The 18,183-nt window shown below is 47.4% G+C and overlaps 7 protein-coding genes across 7 annotated transcripts; 4 read left to right on the plus strand and 3 right to left on the minus strand.

The window, feature by feature from the left end:
* Window positions 1-114: 114 nt before the first annotated feature.
* ATNIH1004_004356 (putative bZIP transcription factor) lies at window positions 115-2,090 on the plus strand (the record flags this gene model as incomplete). Its single annotated transcript, XM_033569026.1, has 2 exons — window positions 115-917; window positions 974-2,090. 2 exons carry the CDS (start codon window positions 115-117, stop codon window positions 2,088-2,090), a joined length of 1,920 nt encoding a protein of 639 aa, XP_033427832.1.
* Window positions 2,091-4,732: 2,642 nt separating this feature from the next.
* Window positions 4,733-6,101, minus strand: ATNIH1004_004357 (tetratricopeptide repeat protein; the record flags this gene model as incomplete). Its single annotated transcript, XM_033569027.1, has 4 exons — window positions 4,733-5,147; window positions 5,266-5,359; window positions 5,427-5,466; window positions 5,523-6,101. The coding sequence occupies 4 exons, from the start codon at window positions 6,099-6,101 to the stop codon at window positions 4,733-4,735; spliced, it is 1,128 nt and encodes a 375-aa protein (XP_033427833.1).
* Window positions 6,102-7,045: 944 nt separating this feature from the next.
* Window positions 7,046-7,982, minus strand: atp4 (F1F0 ATP synthase subunit 4; the record flags this gene model as incomplete). The annotated part of the gene is made up of 4 exons (XM_033569028.1): window positions 7,046-7,074; window positions 7,130-7,352; window positions 7,432-7,886; window positions 7,952-7,982. The coding sequence occupies 4 exons, from the start codon at window positions 7,980-7,982 to the stop codon at window positions 7,046-7,048; spliced, it is 738 nt and encodes a 245-aa protein (XP_033427834.1).
* Window positions 7,983-8,223: 241 nt separating this feature from the next.
* noc4 (ribosome biosynthesis protein NOC4) lies at window positions 8,224-9,991 on the plus strand (the record flags this gene model as incomplete). The annotated part of the gene is made up of 3 exons (XM_033569029.1): window positions 8,224-8,631; window positions 8,684-8,895; window positions 8,956-9,991. The coding sequence occupies 3 exons, from the start codon at window positions 8,224-8,226 to the stop codon at window positions 9,989-9,991; spliced, it is 1,656 nt and encodes a 551-aa protein (XP_033427835.1).
* Window positions 9,992-10,228: 237 nt separating this feature from the next.
* On the minus strand, window positions 10,229-11,158 carry ATNIH1004_004360 (uncharacterized protein; the record flags this gene model as incomplete). Its single annotated transcript, XM_033569030.1, has 1 exon — window positions 10,229-11,158. One exon carries the CDS (start codon window positions 11,156-11,158, stop codon window positions 10,229-10,231), a length of 930 nt encoding a protein of 309 aa, XP_033427836.1.
* A 3,344-nt stretch (window positions 11,159-14,502) lies between these two features.
* ATNIH1004_004361 (GPI anchored serine-threonine rich family protein) lies at window positions 14,503-15,191 on the plus strand (the record flags this gene model as incomplete). The annotated part of the gene is made up of 2 exons (XM_033569031.1): window positions 14,503-14,646; window positions 14,715-15,191. 2 exons carry the CDS (start codon window positions 14,503-14,505, stop codon window positions 15,189-15,191), a joined length of 621 nt encoding a protein of 206 aa, XP_033427837.1.
* Window positions 15,192-16,378: 1,187 nt separating this feature from the next.
* Window positions 16,379-17,509, plus strand: ATNIH1004_004362 (uncharacterized protein; the record flags this gene model as incomplete). Its single annotated transcript, XM_033569032.1, has 1 exon — window positions 16,379-17,509. One exon carries the CDS (start codon window positions 16,379-16,381, stop codon window positions 17,507-17,509), a length of 1,131 nt encoding a protein of 376 aa, XP_033427838.1.
* Window positions 17,510-18,183: the final 674 nt, after the last annotated feature.

Below are 18,183 nucleotides of genomic sequence, written 5' to 3' on the forward strand. Positions count from 1 at the left end.
TTATTTTTCCGTACACCCCCATTTTACACACCGCCTCTTATTCTTCTGTGTTATCACGACCATACGACCGCATTTTTCACTCCATATTTATCTTCTTCATATATCTACATAGACATGGCGAGGTACTCCCAACCCTCTTTTGACTTCTACCAACCGTCTCCGTCAACGTTGGATGCAAAAACCTCGTTTCCTGAAGAGGACGAGATGAGTGTATTGGACGACAAGATCCTAGATTCAACATCCTCCGAACTCTCTTCCATGGCTGATCCTAGGAGGCCTTCATATGATCACGCACCAGATGCTTTTACGCACCGAGATTCTGTCTGGTCCGATTTCTCCCATTCCGTCTCCAGCAACCAGTCCCGACACAACTCCCAAGTCAGCCATCCTCTCTTTGAATCCGCTCCCAACCCTTTTATGCGAGTAGACGGCGCCCACCCCCCAGCTTATGGCCAGCATGCACCCTGGTCGGTTTCCAAGGATTCTGGCTCATGTACGCCAACAGCCATGTATGAGCACTTCTCATCAGATCTCGACAACGGCTCGTCTGCTCCTTTCTCTGGCGGTGCTGTGGGTCCCGTGAGTGCCATCAATATCTCGTCCATGACGTACCGTCCAAACATGACCTTTGGTCCCTCTGGTGCCGTTGCCATGTCGCCGCAGTCTAGTCAGGGTTGGATGCCGGCATCAACAGACATGCCAGATGCTGCTTCCCGCCCTACAAAGAGCCCTACATATCGAAATGGTTCTCCCTTGAGTGTCCGACGGGACGGAATTCGGAAAAAGAACGCCCGTTTCGAAATCCCAGCAGAGCGGACGTTGAGTAATATCGACCAACTGATCAGCCAGTCAACAAATGAGGAGGAGATCAAGGAGCTAAAACAACAGAAGCGGTTGCTGAGAAACCGTCAGGCTGCGTAAGTCATTGGGTTACCCCTATTCAATACCGTGCCAACTAACAGGTTATTTCCAGTTTGGATTCACGTCAGCGGAAGAAACTACACACGGAAAAACTGGAGGAAGAGAAGAAGCATTTTACTCAGTTGATCAGCGACCTCGAGGAGGAGTTGCAGAATATGCGACTGCGCGAGGCTGATCTCCTTCGTGAGAAGAGCGAGTGGATTGCTGCTCAGCAGGAAATTACCCAGTACATCAACACAATGCACATGGACAAGGATGAAATAATCCGGGTTCACACGCTAGAAACTGCCGAGCTTCGTAAGAAGAACAATATCCTGAAAGAAGCCGTGGAGAAGCTGGAGCGGCATGCAAGATCCTCCGCTCCCTCCAACATGACGAACGAATTCTCCGACTTCGAGAATCTGACAATGGGCAGCAGCCCCTGGGAGGATTTCACCATGGTCAATAGCCTGTCTCTCGATGCCGAGGCCGTCCCCACGGCCCCTACTGGGCAGTCATCCTCTCTTGTGGTTGCGTCGAACGACAGGGTCACCGAGAAAACAAACGACTATCCTTTCAGCTGGAACGCCTTCTACATGTGCCTCCTCTTCGGAGCTTTCATTGCATCTAACAATAGCTCATTTTCTGCTCGCTCTATCCCCCAGTTGTCGGAAGAATACCGAGCCGAATCAGCCAATGTTTTGAAGGCTGTGCTGTCGTCCTCTCCGCCAGAGCTTGCTCAGCCTATAGGTCAAGCTACTGTGGCTTCCTCATCAGCGGCTCCTCTCCCAACCACCATCAGCGGAGCAGAGATGGCACAGATGACTTCTGGCACTGCGCCCTCAAACCTGGATGAGCTCCACAATGCACTTGCCATGCCGTCGAAGGAGCAAGAGCAGGAACAAGTTTTTTCTCTAAATGCGGACCAGTACAATTCCTTAACTACATATGAGGACACCAACGTCAACTACAAGCCCCAACAACCCTCCAATCTTCAACAGGCCCTAGTTGCCATGCGAGGGAATATGGCTGGAAACAAAATGCCCAACAAAGCTACTTCGGACGTCTACTCAAGGTCGCTCATGTGGGATCGGGTCCCCGAAAAGGTAATCCAGGATTTCCGGCGGATGGTTCAGGAGTATGGAGCTTCTCCCGTCAAGGAAGAGGATGCCCGCTTCAGTCAGGCCTGACTAGTAAAATCCAGCGGATTTTGAGGTCACTGTACACCATTTGTCTCCGACTCTCGTATCACCCAGAGAAAAAGCATCCTGCCTAGCATTCCTTCCTCCCGGCAAAGCCACTTGGCCAACTCGTGATTTTCTTTTCGCCTTTCCGTCTATCTATCCACAGAATTCTACCTAGCACATGGTGCCCATCGATATACGACTGTTGGCCAGCTTTAGCCAGACTTAGCCATATGCATATATAGACAGCTTACCATTTACTTCGACTGGATATATTTTATCGGAATAGCTTTTCGTTATTGCGTCTGAGATTTAGCGATTTGTTTATATTTCTTCGCGCTCCTTCGGTTTTTTCCCCGGGCGTATATGCGATTTCGTCATATTTATGAGCTGACCTGACAGCTGAATTTAACGGACCATTTCAAAGCACATTGCATTTGTGTATACACTTTATTTCTTCCTCCGGACATTTTGCTTTAGTCTGTTGATTCTTATTTATTTTCGGGGAGGCACGGATCGGGCTTACAATGGGATGTTTACCTATTTCTGAGCATGTTGATCACCAGAGACACGGTACCACGGGACGGATTTGTTTATGACCTCTGCACATTGCATTTTGATTTTGTACTTGGAATTTGGTGTTTAGCCATGTTGAAATTTTTATGTTGCATCTGCGAGTGAGCTGGATTGGGCAGAGGGTGGCACTTTTGCTATGATTGTTATGATACGACTGATGTTTATGATGGGAACGTCTGTTAATGTCTATCTGTTTGATGTTTTCTTACTGGATAACTGGGCTGCCATACATGGGCGGTCTATTGAGCAATTTTTAGCTGTCTTCACTTCATTTCCTTTGTCATTTACTTCTTCCAGGCCATTTGAGACTGGCTTGGTCTATCTTTTGTGGGCTACGCTTGGTCCATGTCGCTCGTTTGAACAATCGCATTTCATTTGTTCTTGCTTGTGGAATATTTATTTCTGAATGTACTGTATATAGGATGATATCTATGCCAACGATCATAATAACAAATGTAATCTGATATTCATACTCTTTTTGCAAAGCAAACACAAAAACCAAAAAAAAAAAAAAAAAAAAAAAAAAAAAAAAAAAAAAAAAAAAAAACCAAACCAGTTAATCCATTGTTTATAAATCGCAGTCAATAGATAGAAAGCCCATTATGCAGGGAATTTACGCACTCAACTGCCTATTTATAGTCCCAAGAGCCGCTCCCATCCATGTCGCGCTATACAGTCCAATAACAGTCATTTAATACCCTTTCCTACGAAATGATATTCAAGCGAATCCAAAATAAGCTATAAAGCAGGTCTGTCCGCGTATCATTTAATACCTCAATACTTAGTAGCCTAAATACATACCTAAGGTAGTTTAGTTTAGTATATTTAGTTAGCTCTGACGCAGTCGCCGGTTGGGGCTGGCTGGGCTGGCTGACTGACTGACTGACTGACTGACTGCTCGTGACAGGGGCTGGTGAACCGTCTGTCCGGTGGAGACAGCTTGGGTACATCCAGGTCATTCATTGTCTGGTTATATCTGTAGGGAACTAGGAACTAGGTCTTACGATCCTTCGCTTTCAATCTAGTACGGAGTATTAGCGGGAGGGAATTGGTAGGCGACCAAAGAAATGAGATGACTTGCTGGGTATTTCTTTTTCTCTCTATCTCTCTCTCTTTTTTTTTTCTTTCTTTTAAACTATTATAGTTATTGTTATGATTCAAGTCAAGCGCCAAAGTGAAATATTTTACTGGATGCCTAAAATAGCCAAGGTATAATAATAATATAATAAAAAATGGTTGAATAAACACAGGGGACAGAGTGACAGAGGACAAGATTAGAGTTAGGTTTAAACGTATTCCAGTCCAAAATGAGGCTGTCCAGATTAGATTGGGTCACAATTCCATTATTCATCAGTAGATGGTAGTAAGATCGGTGGGTTTAAAAGTGCCAAAAAAAAAAAAAAGGAAAATGATACGAAAAACCCAAAGAAATGCTAAGCAAAAACAAACCATCCAATCATCTTACGTGGTATTCCAATGATGCTTTCTTTCAGTCCACGCTTCAGTTCGATCATCTGGTGGCATCAGACTCAAGCTCAGGCTCAGAATGAAGCCAGTCGAGATGGAGGGCCGGTTAGTTTGCGAAGCCTTGAGAGTCCTTTGTTAAGCTCGAACTGAACCTGACGACGGCATTGTGGAGGGTGTCGGATTCATTTGGTATTGTATTTGTCCTTCCAGATCCTGTAATGCAGTAACCACCGTCTATGTCAGCCTAAGTTCGTCCAGTGCTATGCGGGTTAGGTGCAGGTAGTTGTGATTGGCGGAGAGTGTGATAGCGCGTCGCATGGCGCAGTTTGCAGGAAACGCCTATCTGCCTATTGATGGATTCCCCGGCCCTGCTTTCCGGACATGATATCTGCAGGTGATAGCAGCGAGGTGTAGAACATCCCCTACAGTATGGGTATGGCCTTGAGGGTTTCCAGCTGTGCAATGGATACAAGTGCAAGATAAGGGGAAATTTAAAATGAACAAGACGGGGAAATACCATGAATTTCCTACTATTTTGTTGCCTTTTTCTTCGGCCAATCGATAATATTTAGCGGCGGTAAACTGAAAACCCAAGCGAACGCAAGTTAGCGAAATGACAAAGGGTAGCATGTCCGGCAAGTGTTGATGCCCGAGACGATATCATCGAGACCGCCTTTTGTCCAACGTGAAACAGGACGCAAGCGCGCTCTTACCTTGTCCTTTTTGCCCCCAAATCCCTCGAGGTAGCACCACGCAGTTTCGTTCATGGCATCTGTGTCGCCTAGATTCGCAGCCGTCTCAAAGTATTGCCGTGCTGCTACCGGGTCTTTCTGAACCCCCCAACCGTTGCGAAAGCAGTTGCCCAGTTCGAACATCGCGAGGACTAACTCTCCTTTCGCTGCGCCGCCCTTTTTCATGCCCGCCTGCAGGGCTTGGGATTCTATCAACGCAGAGTTCGAGGCCGCCGCCGAAAGGTATGTCACTGCCTTGTCGGGGTCTGGAGTACAACCCCAGCCGTGTCTGTGCAGCAACCATTAGAACAGACTTCGTTTCCATTTCCAGAATGTAGGTCACGGCTTGGAGAAGGCAGGGCGATATTGACATGCACCCACAACCAATGAATCTATGTAGTCCTCACCTAAGCGCAAGCCCGTAAAGCACCTGGCTGAGTGCGTTGTTAGCACCACTAGGTTCTGCCAAGCGGCGGAACATATCTGTTGACTTTTCTAGTTCTGTAACGGAGAGACACAAGAACAGTTAGTCTAGTCCATGGTTGTGAAGGGAGCTCACTCCTCGTACCTCCTGCCTCATGAAGCCGGATCGCTTCTTGGATATTGAGCTAAAATTGCCCTGTTAGTCGCACTTGCAGAGGTTGATAGATATTAAGATACCTACATCTCCTTCCTGGTCCAAAATCCCACTATGGCTCGAACTCCTTGATCGCGATCCGACACTATCCGGACCGAACCCCGATGTTGAGCGCGGAGACAAAGGTGAGGAGGTAAACTGCCGATTCTGCTGCACCAGCATAGTCGCTCTTTTCTCCCATTGTGCCTCCCTGTCCTGTTCACTGCCCTTGTCACTTGAAATCTGCGGAAGATCTGCGGGAACGTTGGCGGAGGTCGAGTTTGAACGTCGCCGATCACGATGGAGTAACTGCGACAGTCGGCGTTCTCCGCGCGCAGAAGACGGGGGCTGAGGTCCTTGGGATTCAGGTGGAGACCTGGACCGACGAAAAGGATTCAACGAGCGCCGATGCGACGATGAACCCGATTGCGGTGGATCAAGGTGATTGGGATAGCGTTGGTCCCCATCGTAAATGGGAGGTTGAACGACCTCATGTGTGGATGTGTCAGATCGAATAAAGGTGATGTCAGGCACTGGGTTCACTGAGGCTGAGGCAGTCTCAGTTGCATATTGGCTATCGGTACCTCTGAGCTTGTCTTTCTTCTGGAGTATGTCGCGCAACGGCATGATTAATTGTCGCCGGATTCTGCGGAGTGGGTACGCGGGGTGCCTATCCGGACTGCTGGATAGTTTGATTGGGATTCTGAATTTTCGCACAATGGTGGAAGAAGGGGAGAGTGGGGGAGGAGCGAAAGAAATAAGGAGTAGTTTGTAGAGTGAATACGAACGAAATCTCAGCCCTGTCCATTGTAAGCGCGGAGGCTATGTTGACATCGTTTGTCTGACTCGTTCAACATCCATGGTTGACTGACTGTCTTGGCCCGCGAATAAATCTGATTTTGATGCCTGGCTGTTCTCGGGATTCTGATGCCTAAAATTAGCCCATCTATTGAGCTATATTTTTCTGTTTCTGTTAAATATATATGTATTGTTCAGTCAATTTGGAAGAATAAATGATTCTATGGTATGATCGCGTAGCGAGCCCTACGAGTGCCTGGTACACAGTGAACTAGAGGAAGAGAATGAATGAATAACATCCAGTGATACACCATCTCACCAGTCTGCTTTGATCATCTCGACTAAAAAGCTACACGTATGAAGGAATGACTGCATTATTACCGATTTAACTGACTATCCATGGGGGAGTTTGTCAGCTTCATGCACCTAGTCTATTTTGCACACGTGTCAATGGGGCCTTCTTGTCTTCGATATCCAACCGGGAAATTTACCTCTTATATACTATGCTACAATTAACCCCAGCCACAGGGATGGCTTCCACCAATTCCAATAGAGTTCAGAACACAACGCGACCATCCATACATGGAATATCCCCATTATGGGATCTTTAAGAACGGGACATTGCGATACCCTTACTATCCACAGATATAAACTATCATTTACAACTATGTTTCCGGACTAGTCCGAATGGTATTGGTATGTCTAACTGAGAACAGAAACAGATCTTTAATTTGTACACGATGTTAAAGCTAGGCTATTCATGCAAAGTCCGTCTACTGGGCCTTGGAAGAAGACATGATCCCTAGATGAAGAATGAGCCTCTGTATGCTCAACAAAAAGTCACGCGGTAAACTTACGCTCAACATCGGCAATGCTCTGCTGAAGGATCTGCTGGAGAACCTTAGGGTTCTCGAGCTCCTTCTGGATCTTGCCAATAACGGACTCGGCAAGCTCACGCTGCTGGCGCTGCTTGACCTGGCCCTCGTAGCGCACCCAGGAGTCAAGGACCTGCTTGGCCTCGGCAGCCAGAGCAGTACGCTGCTCGAGCTCGTAGGCCTGGGCCTCAAGCTGGGCGGTTTCCTTGGGACGGTGTCAGTAAGCTATGACTCGAGGAACCAAATCAACCATTCCACGGAAAATAGAGGGGAAAAAAATCTACCTTGGAAACAGCAAAGAGCTGCTTGGTGATGTCAACAACACCAGAGAGCTCCTTGACGTTGCTCATACGCTGCTGGACAGCGTTGGTGTGGTCGTCACGGGCAGCGTTCAAGATGTCCTTGTGCTTCTGAACCTGACCCTCAGCCCATTCCCGGTATGCAGGGCCACCGTACTTGGCCACGGCGGTGAAAACGCTGAGAAGACAGAAAGCAGCAACGGTCTCCTCGTTCATGACATAGAGCTCATTGCTGATGGCGGCAATGGAGAGACCGGCGGCGGCGGAGAGGACGGCGGTCTTAGAGACTAGGGAGTTTCCAGGGAGAGCATCGACAATCGACTGTGCCTTCTTCTTGGGATCCTCGGAGGGGACGCCGGACACCGAACGAGATGCGGACAGGCTGGCAGCGATGGGAGCGACACTGCGGGTGGGAAGGGTCGGCCGGAGCCGGGCAGCACCTAACTGGGGTTAGCGACTGTAATCAAGTGTTCAGGCGCGCCATAAAGATGTGTATGCGGCATACCAATGGCGCTCTTAGCCAGACGAGAAGCCATTGTAGCGATGGGAAGACCTTGACAAGATGTGATGGGTGAACGGAACTGAGGAGACTTGAGGTCGGGATGGTTTGGAGGGAGGGAAGACGCTAGCCTGTCTAGGTATGGCGTCCCAGTTTCGGAAAAACCGCTAGCCGAGGATCTCGAAAATTCACGATTCACCAAGAATCCATCAGGAATACAGTCAGTGCATTTGTCTTTCTTTTTTATATTTTTCCTTGTACGATACTGAGTGGTCGAAATGGTGGCCCCTACGGAGATAGTGACAAGCTCCAAAAAGAGAAAGAATTTCAAAGAAGGCGGCATCCCGTCTTCGAAACGCCGTGCAGTGGCAGAAACTGAAGACACAGATGCGATGGCCAAAATCCAGCAACTAGAAGACCAAATATCAGAGTCGCGGAAGTACTACAACAACATCGCAATACTGATCTCCATGCTCAATGTCGATGTGAAGGGCACAAAACCAAATTTGGCCGTAGCAGTGTCCCTCTGCCGGGTCTTCGGCAGGCTGATGGCTGGTGGCGATCTATCGGAGACAAACCGGGCTGCGGAGAATGAAAAGATCGTTGTGGCTTGGCTGAAGGAACGTCTTCGTGAGTATCAGAGGGCTTTGATCGCTATTATGCGTGAAAGCGATCCTTCTTCTCAGGTATGTTCCGCGGCTGGACTGCATCTCTGTCTTGTCTAATGTCTTCAATTAGATCACGGCCTTGACGTTATGTATGCGCCTCATCCATGAACGTGCAGCACACCTCCCCGGCGATGATACCCAGGTCTGGACTTCAGGTCTATTTAAATCCGTTGTCGAAGCTGTCGTCGAGGCTAGAAATGGACAGGCACTACAGTGCGAGTTTATCGACAAGTTCGCGAAAGAATATGAAGATGTGAGATACCACATGTTCTCGCAACTTTCGTACGTAATCTATGTCGAATATGGTTGGAATACAGTCTGGGATACTAATGAACGGTATAGTGACTATGCGGGAACTGGAAGAGATACGGAACTTATCGAAGTCCTGATTTCCATGCTATCGGCGTGTGACACGATTCCAACCGCTGAACAGAAACTGGAAAAGTTCTACACCAAAACCAGCAAGAAGAACAAGAAGATGACTTCGGTCAATTCACACAAGAAGCAGGCACAAGATGCATGGCTGGCAGTTCTCCGAGGCGGCCTCTCCGAATCACAACGAAAAACTCTTCTCCGTATCATGGTCCACTCCATCGAGCCCTGGTTCAATCGACCAGAACTGCTCATGGATTTTCTGACAGACTCCTACAACGTCGGAGGTGCGACATCTCTTCTCGCCCTCTCCGGTCTCTTCTACTTGATCCAGGAGAAGAACCTCGACTATCCTCAATTTTATCCCAAGCTGTATTCCCTCCTCGATGCCAACCTGTTGCACTCGAAACATCGCTCCCGATTCTTCCGCCTGATGAACACGTTCCTCGCCTCCACCCATCTTCCTGCCTCGCTCGTGGCAAGTTTCATCAAACGTCTCGCTCGTCTCGCGCTGAATGCACCGCCCACTGCAATTGTCGCCATGGTACCCTTCATGTACAACCTCCTGAAAAGCCACCCTACCTGTACATTGATGCTTCATCGCGTCATCAACAACAAGGACACCAAAGCCGAGCTGGAGGCTGAGGGAATGGATGACCCATTCGACCCTGAGGAGCCCGATCCCACCCGCTCAGATGCCATTGAGAGCAGTCTTTGGGAAATCCACTCGCTTCAGTCCCATTATCATCCCAATGTGGCTGCTATCGCGCGGATCCTCGCGGAGCAGTTCACGAAACAAATGTACAATTTGGACGATTTTCTGGATTACACCTACCTGGGAATGTTGCAGGCAGAGCTAGGGACCGAAGATAAACCGTTGAAGAGGATTCCAGTTGTAGAGTACCAAATACCCAAGCGAATATTCACCGACCGTTTGTTGGAAGAGGATGGAGGCCAAGACACGGCTCCTGGACATTTCATAAGAAGTCTGTGGGAGTTTTCTTGATGTCGATTTGTTGGTCTTTTGTTCCCCTCTGTTTTAAAGAGTATATAATTAGGTCTATTCTAAACGAAGCAGGAAATGTTACAGTTCACATGATAATTAATTCATTAGTTAATAGGTCTTCTGGTCCAAAGAAAGGAGGAAGATAAGTGTCTATCTAAAAGTAGCAAAATAATGCATCACCAAAATGGAGTCATATTTTCATGGAGTTTTCGATTCCGTTCCCTTAGTGGTTCAGAGTCACCACCGACGAGTCGCACGACTTTGATGAGGACGCCACACTTCATAATTACCGTTAGACGCATAGTATTGCTCTATAGAATCAAATGAGGTATTATTCGCAGTAAACGATCCCAGAGGCATCACCCACCCCTCAGCCGCGGACTGGTAACGTTGGTGGGCGAGATACGGGGAGAGCTCGACGACATCGGTCGACAGTCCGACAAATTGCTCCGACCAAGCCGCATCATGTTCTTCTGCGATCGAATCGCCCGGATGGTAATCACAAAAGACGTCCAGAGCAAACACGCCGCGCTTGATGTCGTCGAACAGTTCATCGCTCACCCTGACGGGAATCAGCTCGATGTCGGTCCGCATCTTGCATAGGATATGCCGTGCTTTTCTCCGTCTCCATCTCCGTTGGATATCCACTTCGGCTTCCATTTGCTCCAGAATGTATACGATCGCTTGCTCGGAGGAGGCGTCCATGACTACTTCTTCGGTGTTCTGCGTCAATCGGTGCAGGTCCTGCGAGACCCTACGGAACAGCGCGTCAATACAGCACAACGCGGCGCTGACTCGAGAGCTTAGCGACTGCGTCATCTCCCGACCGTAAAACCGAGTCCAAAACGTGAGCCAATTGTAAAGGCCCACTCGGGACTTGCGCAGACGCGTCAACTCGAGCGTCGTGATGACATTACGACATAGTGCTAGTGTGTCCAGCGCTCCCTGTCGGGTCTCGTCCAGGGACGAGTCTGGCAGCTCGCTCGTGGGTTCGAATCCCTCGAGACTGGGCGATCTCGGCTGTTCCGCTACACCAACTGTTTGATAGAATCGTGGAGGTGTGTCGGAGACTGACGAACTGGTAGTGAACTTATCTACTTCGTCCTCGGGGCGGGTGGTCGACTGTCCGCTGCACTTGCGGGCAACAGGGAATTGTGGCGCCACCATGCCAGTGGAAAGGCAGTTGAATAAAAAACAACAAAAATGCAGATCGGGCAAGGCGGCAAGGGAAGTGAATAAGTATGTCGTTTGATATTGCCAAAGGAAGGAAAAATTAACGAGCGTCGTGCAAGCTAGTATGCCATGGGTAGTGATAAAGAAAATGGAATCAAAATAATTCTGGATAGTATAGAGAAAAGACAGAATTTGTTTTATGATTTTTGACGGATTGAAGTTCTCTCATGAAAGTCCATGCCTCTATTCCGTCTGGAATAAATCGAAGGCATCGCAACAGCCTGCAACGGAAGGAACGCAGGAACCGGTTCGGCCTCTGAAGCAACTGTAACTTCACCTCGAGGCAAATGTAACGGAGAATACCCGATCGGGGATTCTGCCTAGGAGATTGGTCTACCTATACGGCGTACCAAAGCGACTGTCCTCCGCAATCTGTAGAAGCGAGGCCCAGGGCATTTCCGTTTTCGGTAAGTCTGGATAGGGCTGAATTGTCACCGTTGCTTTGGTCTGGAAGAATTTTCTGGATAACATTCTTATTTTTAGAAACTCATATCTCGTTCCCGAAAGCTACCATGCCTCCTGATGACAATGTTATGTGGGATGTAGTAGGTGGTACTGCTACTTTGCTTCCCTGTTCGGATATCGTTATAACTCTAATACCATTGGACAACTTCCAATGCAATATTTTGTGTTTTACTATTAGACCAATCCTGTACTCCCTGGGATAAACTTTGTCTAGGTAGGTAATTCTCATATAAGCCAGTTTTTGGCCCCTCAATCCTGATGGAAGGACGGTTCAATGAGATATTCACGATTTATATAGTAACAAGTTTTGTAAAAAAGCCCATATCTTGTAAAGAATTCCCAAAAGACATGCATAAATTTTTCACATAAGTGGGCTTATCAAGCAATCTGCACTCAACTTCACTACGTTTGCAAAAGTTAGAAGTGTCTTTGACTGGAATAGGGCCACGGAATATCCACATTCCTGTAAGGAGGTGAATGCAGAATGCAGCATTCGATTCACCCATCGTGAGACATTAAAGAATGTCCATCGAAAATAGTCCCATTTTTATCCTGTTGGATCTGGACATTAATATTTACATTCCTGGTATCACACTTACATTGTTAACTTTATTGAACTCCAAGTCCAAGAGGGAACTGCCCGCGGCAGGACTCTCTCTCAATGTCAATATTAAGACGATTTGCCTGGCTAACTAGGGCTTTGCACCCTTGTCAGCCAGTAGAATTTATTGGTGCCTCTATCGTTCAGCCAGTGTCAGGCTTTTCCTTCGGACTACTTTCGAAGTCGCTTGATACCGTTTTTGTCTCTCTCAGTGTCTCCTAGCCACAAAACAACCCAGTCATACAGAAACCAGATCAAGTCTCAATGTGAACTACCAAATACGCTGCTTATTAAACAACACTCATGATAGTACTATATTAGAGCGTACAAGCGGTGTACGGTGCTTTTTGTGGTCCGACGACGTTTTTCTGTTTTTCTCATGCAATATACACAAGCAATGAAGAGCCAAAGGTCCATGTTAGGGGGTCAGCATTAGGGAGAGAGCCTCTCACAGCCCTACAGATGATACCTTAGACAATGCTCCTATTGCTCGCCGATATCCAGCAAGACTCATACCTCAAACAGCGACCCAAGGATACTATATTGAAATTTGCTTTGCCGACAAAACTGAGTCATCCACTAGCATTTTGTCAATTGAATAGCCACCTCCTGTCACCAACGGGTGCTCAGTTCAATTGGCTCTTTTAATAAATCAAGATCAAGATGCCATCATAAGGCTCTAGCATGAGTCCTGCAGTCTCGTCTAATATCTTTTCTTCTTTTGCTGAGGTTAAAGGCGCTGTAGCACGAAGGCTGGCGAACTACAATCAACTTCAAGCACAGACACGGCAGACTTTATAAGGAATTGATTTACGTACCTACCTCTTGCGTGATACATAAATCCTGCAGAAGATGTGGATTGTTGCACTAATAATGCAACGCTGCGTCAACTAGCCCAGAGTATCGATACTAGGTTACCAATGAAGGCCAATGGATTCTAAGTATCTAGATAGACTATGATAGGTATATGCATAGTATGTACATACTGTGACAGTAGCTAAAAATACTAGCCCAACTGAAAATACCAAAGAACGACAACCCTATTCTACACTGAACACTTTTTATTCCCCAGGACAGACTTCACCAATGCTCTTATGTTTACTTACCTGATTAGTCTGGACACTGAGCCCCTTGCCCCTTGCAGATCAACACACCCACCGCGCGTGGAATGGTCCAAAGTGAAGAAAGCAAAACAAACAAAACTAGATGGCAAGGGTAATTGACGAAATAATATACCGTCCATACATAGCAAAACCAAAGGAATGTATGTGATCATAGCGCAAATATCTAAGTAAGGCATGCAATCGAATGCACCTGGTTATTCACACAAAGGGTTGGAGTTTTAGAGAACTAAGTTCATATATATTTCACTAGGTCTGTAGTGTAGATAAAAAGTTAGTTCTATAACCTTTCCGAAGCTTTAGAAATCCTGTAACTGTATAATTACCAGAAAAGCGACTGTTCTGTATTTGCAGCCCTTGTAAAAGATCGCTAGCTACTATAATAGCTAATAACAAGGGTTGACTGGACCTAGGATTCCACATTATGGCTTGACACAAAACAGGACTTATAGAACAATAGAGAGAAGAATCTCATCACTCTGTATAGCTAGTTAATGCCTCTATCACCATAGGTACTATCTATCCACACATTCCTAGGATAGGCACCATTGCCTTTCACAACAAGATAACTGTCACGGCCAGGAATGTGACTAGTTTACTGGACAATTCACGGCCCTGAGCCAACTAAATATTTAGGTCGTAGAGTGCTTAGTCGCTCATACCAATATACTAATAAAGGCCTAATAATTTCTTATCGTTTTTCTGTGTTCAACCTCAACTCCCAACCCGTCCTGGAAAAGTGTCTTGCTCGCGTTTGCTTCTGTACACGTGATATCAACACTGAGAATCCTCTAATATTGAGAAGTGGAGTGCAAGATTGAGTTTACGGGGTAAGTAATCTGCATCTCCTTCTACAGTCAGATTGTCCTTCAGGTTTATCGCAGAAGGAGTCGAGGGTCGTGCTTGTCTATTTTGGAGTGAGCAACAAGGGAAGGTCCTCCCCTCCAAACAGCTCGGCTCGATCTCACGAGTTCACTTCTCTTTCATATAGATAGTCTGCTCTCTCTTGCCTGCTCTATATCCATCACTCGCACTGCTTAACCGTGATATCATATCCCCTAGCATCTATTAAGGTCCTAGCAAGTATCACGATGCGATTGTTGGAGTCCCTCATCGCTGCCTGCCTCTGTCTGGCACAAGTCAGTATTGCAGTCCCGGTGGCCTTCACCTATTGGCCATCTACAATTAAATCTGGCCAGCCTGCCAATGTGACCTGGAGTGGTGATGATGACGTGGTATGTGTTGTGTATCCTCCCTCTGCCTTCTTAGCACCAAGCTCTCGCTGACACGAATGGGTCTGCAGGATACCACTATAACTTTGCGCAAAGGGGAAGCTCACGACCTCGGCCACGTCCAAGTCTTGACCGACAACGCCCGAGGAGGAATATTTACCTTCGTTCCCGATGACAGCCTTCCTGCGGGCTCTGACTATGCTCTGGAGATCAGACAAAAAGGTCAAGTTAATTATTCCGGACACATCACCCTTGAGTCCTCCGACACCGTCATTCCTCCGTCTAAGGGGCCCCGACCCTCGTCTGATAACCCAGATTCCCCGGACTTTGAAACTGCAACGCACGATCAGTTGGGAGAAGATGTCCGCGAGGGCAACGACGGTCACACCGTTTCAAAGAATGCTACTTCCACAACTTCGGGCAACAATTTGACATCCCACAAGAGCGCCATGGCGGCCCAAATGCAAGCCAGCGGTGCATCGCTTCGAAATACCTACCCGGAATTGGTGCTGGGTGCTGCAGCTTTCGTGTTGTATCTCACCAGATGACGGGCCCAGTGGCCTGGATAGGAATATTTGGACTATACCATCCTGTTGTGTCGTATGTCTTTCTTCCTTTTGTTTAAGACTTTTGTCCGTGATGTTTGTTTATCCATTCACTTTTTAGTATTTATGGATCGGTTAATTCTAAATCCTTTGAGCGAGAAGACACCTTGATGACTTGTCGTTGGGATGAATCATCCATGTCTCTCGTGTATATATCGCGCGCATTCGATGTGGTCCATTGAATTGATCTCCCTATTCTCGTCGCAGTGCCTCTTCTCAGAATCTTGTCTTGGTTATTTTCTATTGCCCTTGTCTGTGCATGGTATGAATGTTCCCAGTCAATGTTGCAATTATCGATTTTCTCCATGGCCAAAACCTGTTGGCCGTGGGCATTGTATCCAGTATGTAGTTCCAAAGAATGGAGGATCATCAGGCAGAACCGCTGTCTAGTGGCCGCTGTTAGCGTGCATACAGATCACATTAAATTCCGCCTGAACAGTCCAGGGTTTAGGTTGTACAAATCTCTCGTCTTCCCTCTTCATCCCTCCTCGCTATGGCATCGTGAGATGTCTCTTTTTTGTGTATATATACTGTCCTTTCATGCATGACTTGGACTCTCTTTCTTCCACGGGTATTTCTTACTAAAGAATATTCCATTCCTTTTTTTGTCGCTGTAAGTCGATAAATCCACGCCTCACTTACCTGCCAGTGTTATTGACCAACTTTTGCGCTGTTTCTGCTATCCACTGCAAGGTTCTAATGCTGATGTCTGGGCGATGAATAAGCAGTCTCATCGCAATTCTCATCGTCACATTAATTATTCTGCTGCAGATCCCCTGCAAATCAGTCTGTGATCCACACTTTGGTATGCCCTCCTTTCTTACCTCGGCCATGCCATTATTATTCCTCACCTCAACTTCTACGGATACCCTGCCCTCTCTTCCTTCAAATATGCTATGGTTGTGCGGTGAAGCGGCGTGGTTGTAGGGCTAGCTTGGTTGCGCTGGTCGATGTTTATCCAGCCGATCAGCTCCTTACTGCAGCCTCACTACACCTACCATTTTCCAACTTCTGGTCCTGCGATCAGGCCCATCACTGGGTCTCTGCTACATCATACTTCAGCTCTTCCCCGTTGCGGCCAACCCTCCATTGTTCCTCACATTCCAAATACCCGCACTTCCCTGCCAAGCATGGTCCGATTCGGTCGGATCAAGAAGACGCTAAAGGCAGAAGCTGAGAATGCTAACGTGGATGCTCTTGCGTCAGGGCGCCCCCAACGATACCCTCGCGTCAGCCTCCCACATGTGGAAACACAGTTGAATATGCATCGGTACAATGGCCTGTTCGAACCTGACGCACTGGAGCACCTAAAGGAGCCCACAACAATGGCGATATCTACAGGTGGGTCACCAGGGGGAGAGCTTGGGACCGTGCCAACTCGGACGATGAATGCTCATTCTGATTTCTCGTGCATTTCTGCAGATTCGTCAACCCTACATTCCTCGACCCATAGCATTGGGTCCCCGAACCCTACGAACGGCGGTACGTCAACAACGGAATGGTCCTCCGCCGTCGGCCACGCAGCAACGGGCAAGTCTGGACGCGTTATCCACAATCTGCAGGAGGAAATTGCGCGTCTGACCCGCGAGTGCAGTCTCTATCGCTCCCGAGCGGAGGAGACCCAGCGCATGAACGATGCCTTCAAGACCCAAGTACAGAACATGTCGGAGCGCCTCCGGAATCTTGAGCAGGCGAACGAGACGAACCTCCACTCGATTTCTCGGAAAGACAACAAGATCGAAGAGCTTCGTACCGAAGCGCAAAGCGAAAAGGATCGACGTCGCCGGGCGGAGGAGGAGACCAACAAGATCCGTCAATTGATGGATGAAGCTCGGGACGACTTCAATCGAAAATGTGCAGAATTGCAGGAAGTCGCAAGCCATGCGCGGACCCAATATGACGTGCTCGCCAAAGCCGGCCAACGCGAGCGAGTTGATCAGCAGAGAAAATTTAAAACCATCCGAGATGAATTCATTGCTTTGAAAGGAAAACATGAAGAGAAGAATCTGCAACTCCAGCGATTAGACACAGTCATGGCTCAGAAAAACAGGGAGATTGAAGTCAGCAGAGAAAGTTTCGAGAAGCTGTTTGAAGACTACGAATCCTATAAGAAGGCTCATGACGAGGGAGTGAGGACTATGATTGAGAAGGGCCATCAGGGAGATACGCGAATCGAGGCTGCTTTGGCTTCATTGAAGGAAACCGAGGAACAGATGAGATGGGTTATTCAGGTCAAAAAGGCAATCAAAGATGCTGAATAAATAAGGACTGAGAAACTTCGGCCATCAACCATGTATAGGCAAGTCAGGGCTAATCACCAGAGCCTGATTGAGAACTGGTACCTTAAACGTGGCCTGCCTCGCAATGTCGTCTCATCAAGACGATATGATACAGAAATCCTTCTCGGCCTCATGTGTTTCCATAGCGTCTTCTCTTCACTCTTTTTTTTTTTTTTTTTTCGCCTGCTCTTCTTTTCTCCTCTCTCCAAGCGTGCCTAGAGGCGCTTGTTGCAGTCCGGCGTTTGGGAATGCTTGATACCCTGGAAAAGATAGATCGTCATTTTTTATATTCCCTAACTGATGTCCAGACCATTTTTGAAGTACAGTGATGGTTGCCATAACCTAGACCATAATAGAGATATCTCGAGGTAAATATGACAATGCAAACTAAAGCTGGCCATTTTTAGAGTCACATAGTGCTTGATATTCAATGAGATCTGCTACAGTCACTGCCCTCTGCAGTCACTCGATCCCATTCAGGTGACTTGGACTTTATTGGGAGCTCTTTCCAGACTCAGAACTAGGATTCACCCATCCTATTCATTGCCTGTATATTAGCACCAACACAAGTATGTTAGTTACCTTTAGAGTGAAATGCCTCTATTCTGAGTAAGACTTATCTTCAGCTCCATCTGCATCTATCCTTCCGGTGTTCG

The sequence above is a fragment of the Aspergillus tanneri genome (genome assembly GCF_003426965.1).
Source record: "Aspergillus tanneri strain NIH1004 chromosome Unknown AapTan_3_pilon_pilon_pilon, whole genome shotgun sequence".
NCBI lineage: Eukaryota > Fungi > Ascomycota > Eurotiomycetes > Eurotiales > Aspergillaceae > Aspergillus > Aspergillus tanneri.